This window comes from Pongo pygmaeus, chromosome 1, assembly GCF_028885625.2.
Source record: "Pongo pygmaeus isolate AG05252 chromosome 1, NHGRI_mPonPyg2-v2.0_pri, whole genome shotgun sequence".
NCBI classification, from domain to species: domain Eukaryota; kingdom Metazoa; phylum Chordata; class Mammalia; order Primates; family Hominidae; genus Pongo; species Pongo pygmaeus.
The window spans coordinates 109,703,099-109,722,536 of NC_072373.2; the positions used below are offsets into that span (position 1 = coordinate 109,703,099).

Consider the following 19,438-nt stretch of genomic DNA (forward strand, 5'->3'; position numbering starts at 1 on the left):
TGCAATTAGAGTCAAAAACAATCTGTGCACAAATATTCTGCATTTCTGGGTTTGTAATCACATTTTGTACTTGGGGTTGGATTTCAGTAAGCCAGATGTTCCCTATTACACATTTCCTTTTACACAGGCAAATATTATACAGAAAGGTTAGAAATTATTAGAAGTGAACTTTTTTATTATCTGACTGCTTGAGAAAGAAGTTATTTATGTAATTCAAGACATTAATTTTAGACAATGGAGTCTTAAAGATTACAGGCATCATGCATATAATTTATTTCTGATCACAGAAAAGCAAATTTAATTGTGAAAATTACTACAAAAAGTTAATATTTTAATTATTAGACCTACTTAGTTTAGGACAACTCAGATGAGCCACTTTGTTTCTTTTTGCAAATAGTTAACCCTTGTCAGAGAATCCAGATTTTGTCTTCCCCTGGCCAGATTCTTCTTGTAGAGGATAAGTTTCAAAGAGATTAAAAACCTTTAGCTCAGGTTTAAAAGTGGGGAGAAGACTCCTGGAGTCTTTTAGGGAAAGATATAATGTTTGTCTATTTAAACCTCAAAGAAAGGAACTCGTACTTGTCTCTTTTTCTTTTAAATGCTCATAACAGGTTCATTCATTTTATTCAACCATTATTTATTTAAAACTACTATATATGCATAATACTCTCAGAGGAGTTGAGAGAAGTAAAAATAAAGCTCTCTTACCTCCAAAGTCAGAATTGGGGACATAAGATACATGAAATCGTGAACCTGTATATTGGGCTTGGGAAGAAAGAAATACAAAGATAAATATATAAAGGAAAAATGTTTTGAGCTGTTACACCTGAAGCCTAATAAGAAATGAAGATGCAGTTAAAGCATCTCTACAATGAAATTATTGATCAGTTGCAAAGGTATTTCAACTCTAAAATTTGATTTGGAAATCTTTATTTTAAGCATCTCTCTCCAGGCATGCTTTCTAAATCAGTGCAGATCGTCATTTTCTACTGCTCAAGGCCTACAGTATTAATTGACTACACATGGAATGTGTAGAGTAAATGGATGTAGCTACACTTGTGTTCTGGTGTGGAAATCTGCCTTGGTCTTTGAGAATCCTTGATAAAATTCTTTCCAAAGGTTTCACTGGTGTGTTGTGTGAGGAGAACATTGACAACTGTGACCCCGATCCTTGCCACCATGGTCAATGTCAGGATGGTATTGATTCCTACACCTGCATCTGCAATCCCGGGTACATGGGCGCCATCTGCAGTGACCAGATTGATGAATGTTACAGCAGCCCTTGCCTGAACGATGGTCGCTGCATTGACCTGGTCAATGGCTACCAGTGCAACTGCCAGCCGGGCACGTCAGGTAAGCCCACTCTGTTTATGTTTGCTATGGGGTTTTCACTGTTTCTCAAATCTATTTACACAGATGTTTTAGACTGTTGGCATATGCTCAGATACCTAAAAAAACAGTCCTGATTCTGAGAAGCACAGCCAAAGCCACAAACATGAATGTCTCAAGGCAAATGGCCCTAGCCAGTGGAGAAGTCAGAGACAATAGCTCTGCCAATCTGATGATTGTGTGTGTGTGTGTGTGTGTGTGTGTGTGTGTTTTAAATAGAGGCATACCACTTCAAAAATTAAAATTAATGATTTAAAATTGAAAACCCTCTTTTTTGTGGCTATATTATCTTTTTTTCTTTAAGTTCCACCCCACCCAGATTAATAAATTCAGTCCGTCCTTCCTTCCTTCCTTGCTTCCTTCCTTCCTTCTTCCCTTCCTTTTATGTATTTTCTGTTTCACAGTTCAGTCTCTTTATTGTGACATGTTTTTTCAGTCACTTGTCTCTGGTGGGGCCTTAGCCATCTTGGGGGATTCTAAGGAAGAGGAGATACCTTACAACACACCACAGTAACTAAAGTAGAACGCAGAGCTGTCATTTCCTATCCTCAGAGTTCATCATTGTTCTCTGACCTTGGTTGAATGACTCCTTGTTGATCGTGAGGACATGCTGCTCCTTTCTGGGGGGATGTGGAATTATTTTCTCAGGCAGCAGCATCTCACAGGTTTGAATGGTTCTGTTTACTTATTAGATGAATGATTATGGTCACAACTATGGTTAGTGGACAGAGAAGTACTATGTTCCAGATCAAAGGAAAATGTATTAGTGGAAGATTAACCAATTGTGCCTTTGTTAGAAGGAAACCTGCCAATATAAAGGAGTGATTTATTGAGAACTCATTCTGGATGTAAGGAAAATGACCTATGTAGAGAGCAGAGGTGGAGAAGGTAGTTAGCTACCCTCATTTTCTTTTACTGTTTAGAAATCCATTTCTTCAAATTTGTCAAAGGCTCTGGTCTTTACCCAAGGCTTCATACATGCCAAGTTTGAAAACAAAGTCCTTTTTGAATTGCTCAAGCATACGAAAAACATCCCATGCCGTCACAGCTGAAAATGCCTTTCCCTCCCCACATTTAGATAACTCACTAAAAGGGCTGAATAGATCTTTGTGAAAACTTCCAAAAGCAATTTGCTTCCGGGCTGTTCCTCAGACATGAGAAATTACAGTAGGAAAAGAAATTTGAGAGATTTACAAGCAATTGACTGGATGTCTTTAGAATCGAGGGGCTTTAGACTTTGCTATCATTCCCATCATAATAAACATACTGGAAACCTGGGTGAGTGGTGGGTTGGCAAGCACTTTGTTTTCTCTGGCATTATATCATTATACCAGGATATATCAGGTGTTTTCTGGGGAGGACAGAGAGGGTATGGTATAAGTAGCTGTCACTGAGAAGGTGAGAAGTCAGTATGAGTGATCTGTAGGCAGCATGGAAAGGAAGGCCCGGAATCTGTCAGAACCTGCCAAAGACATTCCTGCAGTTATTTGGAGAATTAAAGCAAGCAACGGTCAGACAACGTTAAAAAAAAGTTGGTCTGTAATGGGTGGAGAAAGAGCTGGCATGTATTAGGGACCTGGGTGGAAAATCCATTAAAAGAGGCATTATGAATAGAGTCTCAAGTTCTAGAGTAAGAATTCCTGTTCCACTTATATGGCCTAAGTTGGTAGTTTGGTGTTTGGATAGGGGAGTGGGTAGAAGAAATATTTTACAGTTTGCCAGCTAAAATTGTGGTAGTCACTCACTGGGTACTTAAAGTGAGATATACTACCCAGAGTTACCTTCAGTGCCTTCTCTCATCTGTGCTTTTATGATAGTAAAGTTTTAAGTAAGTTTCTTTGTGTTTCAAGTAACAGACCAACTTGAGCCAGTTTAAGTCATCATTTACAAAAAATAAACAACAACAAAACAAAGAAACAGAAAGAGCTTAGCTAAAGCACCCAGAGCCTCTTATAGATTCCAAGCAATTGAATAATAAGGCTTTGGAGAACATAACAGGAAACTGGGCATTTGTAGACCAGAGGTCACACAGTCTGTGTTTCAGTGTTGTAATGAGAGAATCTCATTGGCCTGGCTTGATCCAGGCGTCTTTTCCTACTCAAATAAACCATGGACAGGGGGCTGGAGTCACATTGGATCATCAGGGCTTCATTGGGAGGGGGTGCTGCCTTCTTGGTTTGAGGGTAAAGCGGGGTTGTCAGTCAAGGGTTAGAAACATCTCCTAAAAGTATCCACTCCTCTGCAGGGAATATGGAAATCTTTCCCTCATTTATGGCTAGTTAGGCAGTATAGCATCATTAATCACGGTATGACAGTATGGTGTGGTGGAAGGAGGATGCTGTGGAGCCACACAAACAGGGTTCAGAGCCCAGCTTTCCTGCCCTAATGGTGGCACTGTGCAGGTCAGCCCTGTTGTCTGTAAAATGGGTGTAACACAGACTAATGTGCAGGGTGGGTGACAGAGTTAGAGAAAACTTACTTGACAGGCAAAGCAGCGTACTTTGCTCATAGAACTCAATAAACTGTTCCTCTGTAATTATTATTAATAAACATTATTGCAGAGTATGGGCACAGTGGCTCATACCTGTAATCTCAACATTTTGGGAGGCCGAGGTGGGACAATTGCTTGAGTCTGGGAGTTTGAGACCAGCCTGGGTAACATAGCAAAACCTCGTCCCTACAAAAAATAAATAAAAATTAGCCAGGTAAGGTGATACACACCTGTAATCAGGAGGCTGAGGTGGGGGGATAGCTTGAGCCAGGGATATGGAGGTTGCAGGGAGCTGTGCTCGTGTCATTGCTCTCCAGTCTGGGTGACAGATCAAGACCCTATCTCTGAAAAAAAAAAAAGAAAGAAAAACAAAGTATGGGTGAATCACAAGTATGGCATTTTATCCTGCGTGTTTTGTTTTCTTATATTCTCATTACCAGTTTTTATTTTTAGTCTTTTTAAACTACCAAAATATTATTCTATGATACTCAGAAAGCATCCCTAAATTCATACAAAAATAAAAAGTAAATATTGTTACCATTATTTGTAAAAAGATATTTGTGAAATATATTACAAATATAACTTCCTCAACAAAGCCACTCGAGTGAAACTGGCGTTTTTGCTTGTTTAACTGTGGCATGTGGAGGTGAGCAGTAGAATAATTATAGTACAGCTTGGTTCTACTGCCTTGATTCATGCTGATGTGATCAGTTTCACCCCATTGCCTCTGCACCATCAGTTTGAATGAATGTTAGCACAGTGAAAAGGAAAGATCATGGCTAAGTATGATTAATAAAATCCTTTGGACCTCTATATCTTCCTGAACGAGTCTGTGGACTGCATTTTGAGAACTTCTGCTTTATTCTGTCCAGGGTTGGCTGGAATTCACCTTAGATTTCTTACCACGTTGCTGCATCACAAGCAGAAAGCCTTAGTATTTCTGTGGTAATATTGAATGGTTTCCCTTGGGTTTTCTTTTCCAGGGGTTAATTGTGAAATTAATTTTGATGACTGTGCAAGTAACCCTTGTATCCATGGAATCTGTATGGATGGCATTAATCGCTACAGTTGTGTCTGCTCACCAGGATTCACAGGTAAAGCTCCTTTTACTGCAAGGCCCCTCCTTCAGCCCTATCACTTTGGGAATATAGCATCCAAAGGAATATTGCTTTTCAAGTGTTTCCTATTTCTTTGTCTCTCTGGAAGATTAGTAGTCTGTTTCTCTGCTTCTCTAGATCAGTTTTCTGTTCACAGACCTTTTCTAAACTGAAACATACTTTTCATTGATTAGAGTTTTTCGATTTTGTGTTTATTGCTACCAGAAAATAATTCCTAGACAGACCATAAATTGCCTTTGCTTTGCTTGAGTTACATTGCTTCCAAAGCTATGTTTATTGACTACAGGTAGTAGTCAAGGCCTTCTGTAAAGACATATTCAAGGTAAAATCTTATGAAAATACTGAATGCTTGTTTCTGGGTACTTCCTCTTTGACATACTCAAGGTAGAATTCTGTGAAAATACTGAATGCTTATTTCTGGGTACTTCGTCTTCTGAAATATTGTTGGATGAGGTCAGAGCTTGGGGAGACTGCCCTAATTTGGGTAGCATGAGAGAGATCTTTCTGCCCAGGAGGAAGAAAGTAAATGGCTAGAAGAATTTTGAATATAACTCCTCTTAAAGTATAAACAGCCTAGGCATTTACACATACACACGTGTGTGTACATGCACACGCACACACACACACACACACACATCTTCTCTCTCTTTACTTGTCAGTATTACCTTTATCTTTTACCCTCCTGATCAAAAAGTGCTAGAGGCTACTACTGCAGAAACCTGAGGCCCCTCACTGACACACCTGAGTTTCTTCTTGGCATCATCAGAAGGCACACACTGTACATTCTGTTCTTTCTGGACAGTGACACACAGAAGCAGCCACTAACTTGCTACCCTTTAATAATTTCCATGTGGTTGTTTGTACTCGAATGTGAGAAACACCCTTCAGAGTTTTTGATAGAGTCTGCAAAAAGCAGCCAGAGCAAAGTGAAGTGAATGTCCACCATTCATTTGCCAAGAATGTACTTTGCTGTCTATTTCACAAGAATTTCTCCTGTTTGGTATGATTGTGGACATTAGAAAGGAAAGTTTGCACCCAAATGGGTCACAGTGATCCCTGTTCAGTGAAAGATCACTGAGAAGCCAAATCTGAAGAAAACTGTCATGCCGAATGCCCAGTGCTGCTGTAGTAGCCTGATGTTCTGCATCCTGAAACTTGTTACTCCAAGATCAAGTGGCAGTCAAGTGAATACACAAAAATCCCTGCTAGATAGGATAATAGGTACATTGTTGATAAGTGGGTAATACAAAGAGAATAGGTAACATTTATGAAGAACTAATTTTGAGCTAGGCACTAAATTAAGTGCCTGGTCTCAGTTGTCACTGATGTTGAGAATACCTACAGAATAAGAAACCCAGAACACAGAGACATTAAGTAATGTTACCAGTGCACAGCAGCCAGAATTACATCCCAGGCAGTCTGACCCCAGAGCCCATGCTCATTCCCACTACACTGGACATCCTGATTAGGGGCCTGTTGGGGGTGTGTGTGTGTGTGTGTGTGTGTGTGTGTGTGTGTGTGTGTGTGTGTGTGTGTGTGTGTGTGTGTGTGTGTGTGTGTGTGTGTGTGTGTGTGTGTGTGTGTGTGTGTGTGTGTGTGTGTGTGTGTGTGTGTGTGTGTGTGTGTGTGTGTGTGTGTTTATATAAGGCTTCTACTGGACTCATTTTTTCAAAATGCCAATGAATCATATTCTTTCTCTTTTTAACATTCAGCAAACCAGGAAGGTCAAGAAGGGAGAACATAGACTAAAAATATTCTAAAATAAACCTAAGGTGTAGCATGAAACCTTGTAAGCAAGAAATGGAATGTTTTGGTTACTAGGTGGTCTCCTGTTCATGGAACTGTTGCCTATGTCTGAGATGGTTTTTTTAATCAGCTGCTAAAAACGTCAGAGACGACTGTGGTATATACTCATGAGTGGTAAATGTGAGGAGTTTTATTCTTGCTCTTGTTTTATTTTAATATATTTTTCCCATATCATTCTAATAATAGCTTTGACAGCTTTAAAGGGGATTTTTTTTTGTTTTAATACTAAGTTATCTGTTCTCTTAGAACCTTTTTAAATGGGGGAAGGTAAGGAATTATGTGATACTTCTATAAACTGCTTTTCAGTTTTACAAAGCACCTTCGTACACATTATCTTCCTGAATTCTCATAACGATCCAGAAAGGAAGTTCTACTATACCCATTTAACAAATAAGGCAACTGAGAGACAGACCTTGATGTATATACTCATGGCCTCTGCCAGTGAGTTGCATAGTGAGGACTGTGAGTTCCCAGAAGGCAGAGAGCTTGTTTAATCATCTTTATAGCAAATGTCTAAAGCAATGTCTAGCACACAGGAAACGCTTAGTGAATGTTGCTGAATGAACAAATGAATGGGACTCAAATATAGCACTTTTGCTAGCTAATGCCAGACTCTGAAGTGTGGACTATACCATGTTTTCATTTATTAAACACCAATTTATTGAGCGCCTAAGTCAGAAGAAACACTGGGTAACTTCTCATTTCAGTTACTGAGCTCAGCAAATTGCTTGGCCTTCCACTGGACTTTCCTGATGCTCAGTGGAAACTCCTTGAGAGCAGGACCTTCCTGATGGAACAGCTGTCAATCAACATGGTAGACTGCATTTAATACTTTCAGATAAAGATGGCTTGAAAATTTATTCTGCAAAGAATAAATTTAAAAGCAAATAAAGAAAACTTGGGAGGAGTGGCTTCTGAGGAGATGCTTCCAAGAAAAGACCAAAAATGAAAAAACCTTTTTCCTGTCATCCTCCACTATATTACAGGCCGAGGCTAACTGTGTGGTTGAAGAGCTCTGGTTCATATTTTAGTGCCACTGACAAACAGCTCAAAGAATCAGTGGTTGAGGCCAAGGAAATAGTATTTAAAAATAAGCTATTAATAAAACACTTAAGAGGAAAACAGCAGCCACTTCCAGATTATGGGTTTTTACCACAAGAACCACCAATGATGGTTTAGAGAGCAATGGAGGGTGAAAAAATGTGAATACTCATACTTCATAGGAGTGGGTATCTATTTCATTTGGAATGTCCTGTTCTAAATACAGGATTGCTCTTTCTTAAATGAGAAAAATGCATGTTTTCAAAATCAGAATCAGAACATTGTATTCTTTGAAATATATAAATTCATAGCAGTTGCTTAATGCCACTCATTTATAGAATTATAGGTAATTTTAACATTTCATATCATTTTGGAATATATAGTTAAATCTCAGTTACTCAAAATGTAACAAATGGAAACACTTGTATAACTGGCCCGTATTACTTTATTCAGCCTAAGAAATATCAAGGTTATAGCAGACATCTTTTTAAAGAGCAATCTTGGCTATGTCTTGGAGGAGCAACATATTCACTTCAATTTCACTTACTCCCAGTATCTACATTGTGTGATGATGATAAGTAATAATTGTCTAGAACAGAATTTCTCAAAATCTAGTTTTTACACCACCTACATTTTAAAAAATATGGTTTGCTAGATTCTATTCATCACAATCTATGGTGATAGGGCCTAGGAATCTCCACTTAAAATAACAACTTAAAGTGATGATTTTGCACATTAAAGTTTAAGAACCATAGGTCTACAGTGACAGACTGCATTATTTTCTCTAATATCAGAGGACAACAAAATTATACTTTGAGACTCTACTTCCTGAGGTCAAAAAAATGGATTAATAGGACTCTAAGAATGAAAACAAAATAGCCTTTCTTTACAATCAATTTAATTATTGAATTAAGTTACTAGCCCATTCATTAAGCATTCCAGTTAATTTGGATTTACCATAAATAGAAATGTAAGAGGCTAACTGAGAAAATGAATTTGTGCTAAACCAGCACAAAGCAGGTTAATGAATGCTTCTTTGAGCTGTACTCAGGGCAGCATTAAGAAGAGAAGCCTTCTTTGGTAACATTTGACATTCTCTTCTTAGAACCTTGTGAAGTTTCCCCATTTCTGAGTTGAAAGAAAATGCCAAATTGCCATAACACTTTTCCAGCCTTTTGTTAACTTTCCTTGATTATCTAAAGTCAATGCTCTTTGCCCCTTTGCATGGCATTAAGTGTTATTGGATATCTAATTCCTTACATCTTGACATTTGGTGCCCCAAGGCACCTTATGGCCTGAGCAGATGAAGGATGTCAACATAATGTGTCTTATAGTTCTGGGTCTATTTCCTAAGCATTTAGGATGTGAATAACACTGTCCCCCTTCTCCACAGGGCAGAGATGTAACATTGACATTGATGAGTGTGCCTCCAATCCCTGTCGCAAGGGTGCAACATGTATCAATGGTGTGAATGGTTTCCGCTGTATATGCCCCGAGGGACCCCATCACCCCAGCTGCTACTCACAGGTGAACGAATGCCTGAGCAATCCCTGCATCCATGGAAACTGTACTGGAGGTCTCAGTGGGTGAGTAGCTGCCCCATGTGATAGTTTCTTATTGACCTGTGTTAAGCCAGTTGGCTTGTAGTACTGGTGACAGCCTGAAGTTGTCAAATGGGGCCTTGAGCTGAAACTTTGCTGAAGATTTGGTAGTCTGCATCAAAGCCTTCTGAATTACCATTTAATCCATGGAAGCTGGCCCCTCCCTTCCATAAGTGAGGACCTAGATGGAACATAAGGAGGAATGTCTCCCTTATATGGGTCATTAGCAAGGACCTCATGCGAGGAACCCATACTCATTGTATGAATCTTTGGCAGTTATGTTTTTGGTACGTATTACTGGAATGATTTCTGAAGAACGTTCTAGCTTTTGATTTTTTTTCCCCCTGCTTCAACATAGCTCAGCTCTGTTTTGTCACAGTGCCAGTGTGTGCTCTGAAGTGTAGGGCTGCTTCAGCCAACTTTAGAAATGTCCCTGATAAAACATTTGCAATTTTTAAGCCCCACAGACTTGTGTGATGTGTTAGTGATTTTCTAGAATCATAGAGTGACCTTAGGTCTCACGAGACGCTCTTATACTCTTGCTGTGTTTGCCATAGGATATGGCTTTGGACATTTTCCTTTGCCAAACTTTGAAAGATGAAAGGATAAAGAGTGTTTAGAGGCAAATAGTAAATAAAGTTATTTAAAAATTAATTAACTTAGTATTGGTGTTTCAGATATAGCAGCCTTCAAGGCACCCTTCCTTATCCATCTCTCTTTTCTTAAAATTCTCCTGATAAGAAAGCTATCATTTCCTGATATCACATTTTAAGTGTTAGTGATGTTCAAATTGGAGATTATATTTACAATTCAAATACCTTCATTCTTGTGCCTTTTCCTGCAGAATACCCTAGGTGCTTTCTGAAGCCAAGTTTTAGGTCAAGACAAAGCATGACTTAGATATGAAATATCCCAGGAGCATCTTAGAGTGGCTCAGGGTCCCTGACAGTGACCTAGGTATCTATTTGGCACCAAAAACTAATGATCTTAATGTTTGCTTTACTTTACTTTTATGTATAATAACATACATTGTGCAGATTTATCCATGATATTGTTTCCTTCAGAGTGGCCCAGTATATTGTACAAACCATTGTTTACATAAGAAATTTCATTATAATTTCACTAACTTAGTGAGCCAGGAAAGCACCAAGAAGGTTTCTTTACTGGGTCCCGATAGGGCCACATGGTACACACCATGTGCAAGGTGATGCAAGGATGGTTCCATGAAAGTAGAAATGAGATCAGTTTACCCCATTTCTACACCAAGTGAGTATTTCACTCTATGACTCAATCATACATTTATACCTCCTATAGTAAAAAGTTCTGTCTTCTTTCAGATATAAGTGTCTCTGTGATGCAGGCTGGGTTGGCATCAACTGTGAAGTGGACAAAAATGAATGCCTTTCGAATCCATGCCAGAATGGAGGAACTTGTGACAATCTGGTGAATGGATACAGGTGTACTTGCAAGAAGGGCTTTAAAGGTGAAAACAAAAGTACATCTTTCTGCATCTGCTCTTTGTCTTCTTGTTGTTGCATACTACTTGACTCACTTCTTAGTTCCTTTTCTCTTTTTCATTCATTCGTGTAACAAACATATTGAGCAATTAGACTTGTAAGGCACTTAGGGAATAAAAACATGAATAGATACAATTTCTTCCTTCAGCCTAGCAGAGAGGTAACCTATTGAAATAGTAATTTTTTTTTTTTTTTTGAGACAGAGTTTTGCTCTTGTTGCCCAGGCTGGAGTGCAATGGTGCGTGATCTTGGCTCACTGCAAGCTCTGCCTCGCGGGTTCAAGCCATTCTCCTGCCTCAGCCTCCCTAGTAGCCGGGATTACAGGCATATGCCACCACACCCAGCTAATTTTGTATTTTTAGTAGAGACGGGATTTCTCCATGTTGGTTAGGCTGGTCATGAACTCCTAACCTCAGGTGATCTGCCCACCTCGGCCTCTCAAAGTGCTGGGATTACAGGCGTGAGCCACCGCGCCCGGCCTGAAATGGTAATATTTAAGATGAGCAGTTAAGACTCCAGTTTTACAGCATTGGCCAAGTGTCTAATTATAAACTTCCTGGTCCAGGTTTGAGTCTATGATAGTTCAAATAGATATATGGAAGTAGAATGAAAATATTATGCTTACTATAATTAAGATAGTAATATCAAGGAAGAATCCACATGTTCAGAACTCTTTCAACAAACTTTTTAACACATTGAGATATTCTTAGTTACTTAGTCATCTCTGATCTACACCGGAGGTCCTCAACCCTCAGGCTACAGACCAGAACCTGTGTGTGGCCTGTTAGGAACCAGGCCACACAGCAGGAGGTGAGCAGCTGGCAAGGGAGCAAAGCTTCATCTGTATTTATAGCCACTCCCCGTCATTCACATTACTGCCTGAGCTCTCTCTCTGTCAGATCAGTGGTGGCCTTAGATTCTCATAGGACTGCAAACCCTATTGTGAACTCCACATGTGAAGGATGTAGGTTGTGCGCTCCTTACAAGAATCTAATGCCTGATGATCTGTCACTGTCTCCCATCACCTCCAGATGGGACTGTCTAGTGGCAGGAAAACAAGCTCAGGGCTCCCACCAATTCTACATTATAGTGAGTTGTAAAACTATTTCATTGTATATTACAGTGTAATATTATAATGATAAAAATAAAGTGCACAATAAATGGGATGTGCTTGAATCATCATCCTAAAATCATCCCCCCAACCCCGGATCATGGAAAAATTGTCTTCCACGAAACCAATCCCTGGCACCAAAAACGTTGGGGGACTGCTGGCCTACCCAACAAATGTATAGTCATGGGAATTGTGTAAAGTCTGCTTCTGAGTTATCACTGTTGTATTTCTACCCTCAGTTTTCTCTTGGAAACTCACAAAAGAGAGCTGTGTGGGTAAATCATTATATTTGCACTCATCTGTCTATTTATTCATTGATTTCCTCACTCAAATATTGTGCCATGCTATTGTGATACATCAGCATGTTTTAGAGCCACTTTATTTGATTGCTTGAAACTTTTCTGAGACCGTATTTCAGCCATTAATTTTCTGATATATTGTATTACATTGGCAAAGAAACTTGTAGATTTCAAAACACTTTTATTTCTTTATCTTATGAGACTTGCTTATCAGTGAACAAAATAAAATTCAAAAGGTAAAATCCCAAGTTATATGCCCAGTGAGCAGCAGAATACTCCTTGAACCCATACCACTGCATTCCTAGACCATGTTTTCTTTTCCACAGTGCCATAGTTTCTCTATTTTAAGGCTCTGTGCTAGGCCCTATTGGAGATGCAGAGGTGTGCAGTATTTGGGTACTGTGCTGTCTCCACTAATCTTTTATTCATTTTATCCTTTTCTTAGGGGGAGAAGGTTTCATACCTTGAATCAGGAGAAAACAGCTTTGTAACTTCAGGAAGTACCACGTGGGTGGTAGACACGGTGCCTATGAAAAAATGGGCATAAACCAGAGGCTTTGATTAATGTATTCAAAAACATCATCCCTTTTCCTGACCAGAAATGTTATGTACAAAGGGCTTACGTTTATCGTGCAACAAGCTATTGGCTGGGTGCGATGGCTCACACCTGTAATCCCAGCATTTTGGGAGGGTGAGATAGGAGGATCACTTGGCCGCAGAAATTGGAGACCAGCCTAGGCAACATAACGAGACCTCATCTGTACAAGAAATTTAAAAAATCAAGTGGGCATGATGGCATGCACCTGTGGTTCTAGCTACTCAGGAGGCTGAGGTGGGAGGATTGCTGAGCCCGAGAGGTCAAGGCTGCAGTGAGCCATGATTACACAACTGCACTCCAGCCTGAATGACAGAGTGAGACCCCCTGTCTCAAAAATAAATAAATAATAAATAGATCCTTCAACAAGCTTTTGAACCAAGAACTTCATTATTGAGAAGTTATTTGTAGTTGGAGGGGCATTAGGCTTTCAGACCATTAGAATAGACTGTTTTTCCATTCATCTTTTCAACTAATTGACTGCTGTCATTTACTGACTGTATGTCAGGGACATGGGGCTGAAACGAATGAACAGGTATTTCAGTGGCCTGAAGAAATGAATGCAATTTCTGATGTGTTCAGTTTTTACCCCCAAAGAGAATTGGTTAGAAATTGATGAGGCTGTCAGAAAGTTTTACTGTTTTTGGCTTTTTCCTTTTGTCTACAGGCTATAACTGCCAGGTGAATATTGATGAATGTGCCTCAAATCCATGCCTGAACCAAGGAACCTGCTTTGATGACATAAGTGGCTACACTTGCCACTGTGTGCTGCCATACACAGGTGGGTCCTGGAGGTACCAGCAGGGACCAGAGGGGATACTTGGCCTTGCTTTGTCAGTGCCTGAGTCTCAGTGCTCAGGTCTGTGGGGCTGCAATGCTCCTCCGAGGGCTCACTCCTCAGTTGTCCTTCCTGCCCTTACTGACTGGATCTTGAGCTTTGAGGAAACATTGTGGCCTCCTAAGATGCAAGTGGTGGACAGTCATTTGCCTACATTGTATTTTAGTGTTTGAAAGAAAATTTTTTTTAATTGTATGTGGCTGGAACCAGGCACATAGATGATGGTTGTCTATCATTTGGACATTAGCTATTTGTCTTAGTTTCAGTAATACAGCTACCACTTATTGGTAATTTGCAATGTGCCAGACACTTTTTGTACTTTGGATTATTTAATGTATTCCTCAGTAATTCTACAATGTAGAAGTTCCTATTGCCATTTTACACATGAGGAGGCTGAGGCAAAGGGAGCTTGCTTGCTCAAGGTCATATAGGTAAGTGGTACATCTAGGATTTATTTACCTGTTAGGTCTCTTTGAATCTGAAGCTTTTCCTCTTAATGGCCTTTTTACTTCCCACATTCAGTACCGCTACATCTCACTCAGAGGTGTCACCCCTTCGATGGCTGTTACAACTGAGAAGACGTGAGTGTGACTGCATGTCACATAGCTGTTCTTTGTTTCAGGTGTTATGTTTGGAGTGTGCTTGGGACATTTATTCTTTGTTTTCTAGTGGCTTATTACTGCCTTCTTGTGATTGGTTATATTTCTATGGCTTGTTTATCTCCTCTTCATCTATTTTCCTCATTCAGAGGGAACAAAACACAAACATAGACAATAACTTTGCCTGTTTCATCAGGTTGCGGTATGCAGTCAGGAGCATGGCTGAGTTATTACTTCCCTGGAGTCTTGAGCTGTTAATAGCGACTCTAAGTTGTGTAGAGTAGCAGAATAGTCATAGCATGACTGTGTTACGTGAAAGACTTGATAGCACATTGTTACTTTTTCCCCTCTAGAAGAAATAGTAGGCTGGGCGCGGTGGCTCACCCTGTAATCCCAGCACTTTGGGAGGCCGAGGCAGGCGGATCAGGAGGTCAAGAGATCGCAACCATCCTGGCTAACATGGTGAAACCCCGTCTCTACTAAAAATATAAAAAATTAGCCGGGCGTGGTGGCGGGTGCCTGTAGTCCCAGCTACTCGGGAGGCAGAGGCAGGAGAATGGCATGAACCTGGGAGGTGAAGGTTGCAGTGAGCCAAGATCGCATCACTGCACTCCAGCCTGAGAGTCAGAGTGAGACTGCGTCTCAAAAAAAAAAAAAAAAAAAAAAAGAAATAGTAATGTAGGGAAACTATGTTTAACAGACCTAGTTCCTAAAATCACAGTTGTAGGAGGTCCCTAACTATCTTGCCCAAGGTTACACAGTTAGCAATATCAGAGCCAATGCTGAAAAGATCATGGGTTTCTCCATTTTTGAAGCCTCTTAATCAGGACTTTTGACTTGAATTCGGAGAACATCCTTGGGATACAACTTGGGAAAATTTTCGTTTTCTTACCTGTTTATCTGTCATAAACTCTGTCATTTACTTTCCAGGCAAGAATTGTCAGACAGTATTGGCTCCCTGTTCCCCAAACCCTTGTGAGAATGCTGCTGTTTGCAAAGAGTCACCAAATTTTGAGAGTTATACCTGCTTGTGTGCTCCTGGCTGGCAAGGTAAGAACATGGGTGTGGAGAAGCCAAGAACGTGCATTCTGACTTTAAACAAAGTGGTCAGGTTATCAGATCATATGGAAGGCCCTGCTGGTCTTCTGAGGCCTGTCCATCTTGTCAAGAGCGCACAGGTTTTGCACAGGAGCTGCTAACTGGAATGGCTTAGAAAGCCTTTCCATTGTCCGTGTCTTCGGGGCCCCCTAGCGGCTGGAAGGATACAACCCAAGCCTCTCAAGCCGTGATGTTCGTTCTTCAGGGAGTTTAAGCACCTTGGCAGCAACTTCCTAGGCCACAGAAGTCTTCCTGGAACTTTCTAAAGCAGGGGGCCAACCAGTTTGTCTGTGGAATAGCTCCATGCACCCCAACTAAGCTCAGGTCCTGCGTAGATTTTTGTGGGAATCAGCTTCCAAGGACTAGGTCATTTATTGGCCTTGTGTTCCTAGGTCAGCGGTGTACCATTGACATTGACGAGTGTATCTCCAAGCCCTGCATGAACCATGGTCTCTGCCATAACACCCAGGGCAGCTACATGTGTGAATGTCCACCAGGCTTCAGTGGTATGGACTGTGAGGAGGACATCGATGACTGCCTTGCCAGTGAGTATGCCAGTCAGCTCTTAAGCCCCCTGAGGAGAGGAAAACACACAGGGAGCAGAGGAGAGCCCAGTGGAGGCTGCCGCCTTTCATGCCTGACATTGGGCATACCGGTCATTTATCCAGCATATTTAACAGTAGTGTTTTAACTCTTTCTTTTGAAGCTAGTGTCCTTGGGAGTTGAGGCAGTGGAATATATTTTAAGCATTCCCTTTAATTTGTGAACATTGAAAATGTGAGGACAATGCTATGATAGTGCTTTTTAAAAAACAGATTTATTGAGATATAATTAATGTACATTAAACTGCACATATTTTCAGTGTACAATTTGGCACATTTTGACATATGGTAACTGAAACTATCACCCAAAATAAACATATTTATCACCCTAAAACTATCTTCATCCCATTGCAATTTAACCTTCTCTCTTTCTTGCCTGTGGAGTCACAGATTTACCTTCTGTCACTATAGATTATTAGTTGGCAGTTTTTATCATTTTATATAAATGCAGTCAGATAAGCATAAGTCAGGAGAGGTTTTGACTTGTTTTAATGAACATAGTATTTGAGATCCATCCATGTTGTTTATATCAATAGTACATTCTGGTTTATTGTTCTGCAGTATTCCATTGTATGGACATATTACAGTTCATTGGTTGATGGCCATTTGGGTGTTTTCCAATTTGGGGATATTACAAATGAAGTTGCTATGAATGAGTCTTTGTGTGGACGTATGGTTTTAGTTCTCTTGAGTAAATACCTAGGAGTAGAATCGGTGAATCATGTGGTAAGTGTATGTTTCACTTTTTAAGAAATTGCCAAAATGTTTTCCAAGGTGGTTGTACTATTTTCATTCTCACCAGAATTGTATGAAAGTTCTGTTTGAACCATATGCTCACAAACTCTTAGTGATATCATTTAAATTTAGCTCTTCTAGTGGGTGTATAGTGGTATTTCATTGTGATTTTAATTTGTATTATTCTCTTTGCCAATGATGTTAAGCATTGTTTCGTGTGCTTCCATCTGCCTATCTTCGTTGGTGAAATGTCTGTTTAAATTTTTTGCCCATTTGAAATAATTGAGTTATCTTCTTGAGTTGAAAGAGTTCTTTATATTTTTAGATAAGAATTCTTTGACAGGTATTTGCTTCCCAACGATTTCCCTCCAATTTATAGCTTCTCTTTTGATTTTCTTTTGAAGAGGAAAATGTTAACACTGATGAAATTCAGTGTATGCATGTGTTTCCTTTATAGTTCATGCTTCATGTATCTTGTTTAACAAATCTTCACCTAATCCAAACTCGAGGTTTGTCTACTGCGGTTTCTTCTAAAAGTTGTGTAATTTTAGCTTTTACATTTTGGCCTATGATCTGTTTTGAGTTAATTTTTACATATTGTGTGACTTAAAAGTCAAGTTTAATTTTGTTTTCTTACTGTACTAAATTAACTTATTAGTTGTAGGTTCATAGGTTAGCCTCTAGATAGTTTAGATTTTTAGGATTTTCTACAGATACAATCATGCTGTCTATAAATAACCCTTATGCCTTTTATTTCTTTTCAACCCTGTATGCCTTTTATTTATTTTAGTATTATTGTACTAAGATCTTCAGTAAATGCAGAATAGAAGTGGTGAGAGAAGCCTTACCTTGTTTTTGATCCTAGGGGAAAAGTATGTAGTCTTTTACCATTAAGTAAGATGTTACCTATAGGTTTTCATAAAGGCCCTTTATCAAATTGAGAGACCTTGTACTTCTGGTTTGTTAAGGGGTCTTTTTGTATTTTTTATAATGAATGAATGTTGATTTTTTGGTGTGCAATTGATTTCTCTACATCTGTTGACATGGTGATATTATTTTTTGGTCTTTTAATGTAAGTAAATTGTCATCAACTTTATTTAACATTTTGCAAATGTTAAGCTAATCTTAAATTTATGGGCTGTATTCCACTTGGTCATTATGTGTTATTCCTTTTATGTATTATTGGATTTGATTTGCCAAAATGTTGTTAAGGTTTCTATATCTGTGTTCATGAGGGATATTGTTCTCCAGGTTTCTTGGACTACCATTGTCTGGTTGTGACAGGAGGGCAATGCTGTCCTCATAGAACATATCAGGAAGTGTTTCTTTCTGTTTTCTGGGAGAGTTTGTGTAGAACTGGTGTGTTTTCTTCCAAATATCTAGACATGGAACCTTCTTTCTGGGAAAGTTTTTAACTACAGGTTTGGTTTTCCTAATACGTATAGTGCCATATGGGCTATCTGTTTTTAATTGAGCTTTGGTAATATCTGTCTTTCAAAGAATTACTCCAATTCATCTGTTTTGTCAAATTTGTTGACATAATATCAATTTGTTTCATAACATTTCCTTACTGTGCTTTAATAGTCTATAAGATCTGTGATGGTTTCCTTCTCTTGTTTCTACTATTGGTAATTTGTCTCTTCTTTCTTTGAAAGGGAAGAATGTCTGTTTTGCAGATTTTTTACATACAGTGTTCTATAAATGTTATTAATTAAAATTGGATAGGGTAGTGTTATTCAGGTCTTTTATGTCCTCTATGACTTTCTGTCTACTTATTATTCATAGAGTATAATAAGGAGGCTTTCTGTTTACTTCTTATTCAAAAGTATTGAAATCTACTATCATTGTATATTCATCTGTTTCTCTAGTAATTCTATTTGTTTTGGCTTAATGAATTTTGAAACTCTAATCTTAAGTGCATAAACATTTAGCGTTCTTATGTCCTTTTGAGGAATTGACCCATTTATCATTTTGAAGTGGCCTTTTTAAACTCTTGTCATATTTCTCTCTCTGAAGTCTACTTTGCCTGATATTGATATAGCTACTCTAGCTTTATTTTATTATTAGAGTGTGTTTTTAAAAATCCTTTTACTTCTGGCCTGTTTCTCTAAAATGGGTTTCTTGTAGAGAGCATATGTTGGGTCTTGTCTTTTTTTCTCCAGTATGACAATATCTATCTTTTAATTCAGGTATTTAGACTGTTTAAATTTAATGTAGTTTTTTATATGGCTGGCTTCAAAATATGCCATCTTGCTGTTTGCTTTATCTTTGTTCTTTCTGTTTATTGTTTCCATTTTCCTTTTTCTGACATCTTTTGAAATAATTGAGTATTTTTATGATTACATTTTATCTACATACATAAATTTCAAAACTTTATCTGTATTCACTACCATATTGGTTACATATTTTTTAGTAGTTATGGTAGGGATTACTGGTGTGCAGCTTTAACTTATTATAATGTACCTTCAATTGTACCACTTTATATAGAGGAGAAGAGCTGTACACTCACATTTACATTCCTCCTGGCCTCTCTTCTATTGTTGTTATAAAATGTATATTAGCATTAAACCCACCAAATATATAACTAAAAGGTCAATT

The 19,438-nt window shown here is 38.9% G+C and overlaps 1 protein-coding gene across 1 annotated transcript in view; it reads left to right on the top strand.

The window, feature by feature from the left end:
• Positions 1-19,438, top strand: part of NOTCH2 (notch receptor 2) — a 170,228-nt gene that overhangs the window by 117,934 nt on the left and 32,856 nt on the right. The window contains exons 11-17 of the mRNA XM_054454415.2: positions 1,120-1,353; positions 4,864-4,974; positions 9,239-9,431; positions 10,784-10,929; positions 13,636-13,749; positions 15,336-15,455; positions 15,896-16,048. Coding sequence (XP_054310390.1) covers positions 1,120-1,353; positions 4,864-4,974; positions 9,239-9,431; positions 10,784-10,929; positions 13,636-13,749; positions 15,336-15,455; positions 15,896-16,048 — 1,071 coding nt within the window. The remainder of the gene's footprint in view (positions 1-1,119; positions 1,354-4,863; positions 4,975-9,238; positions 9,432-10,783; positions 10,930-13,635; positions 13,750-15,335; positions 15,456-15,895; positions 16,049-19,438) is intronic.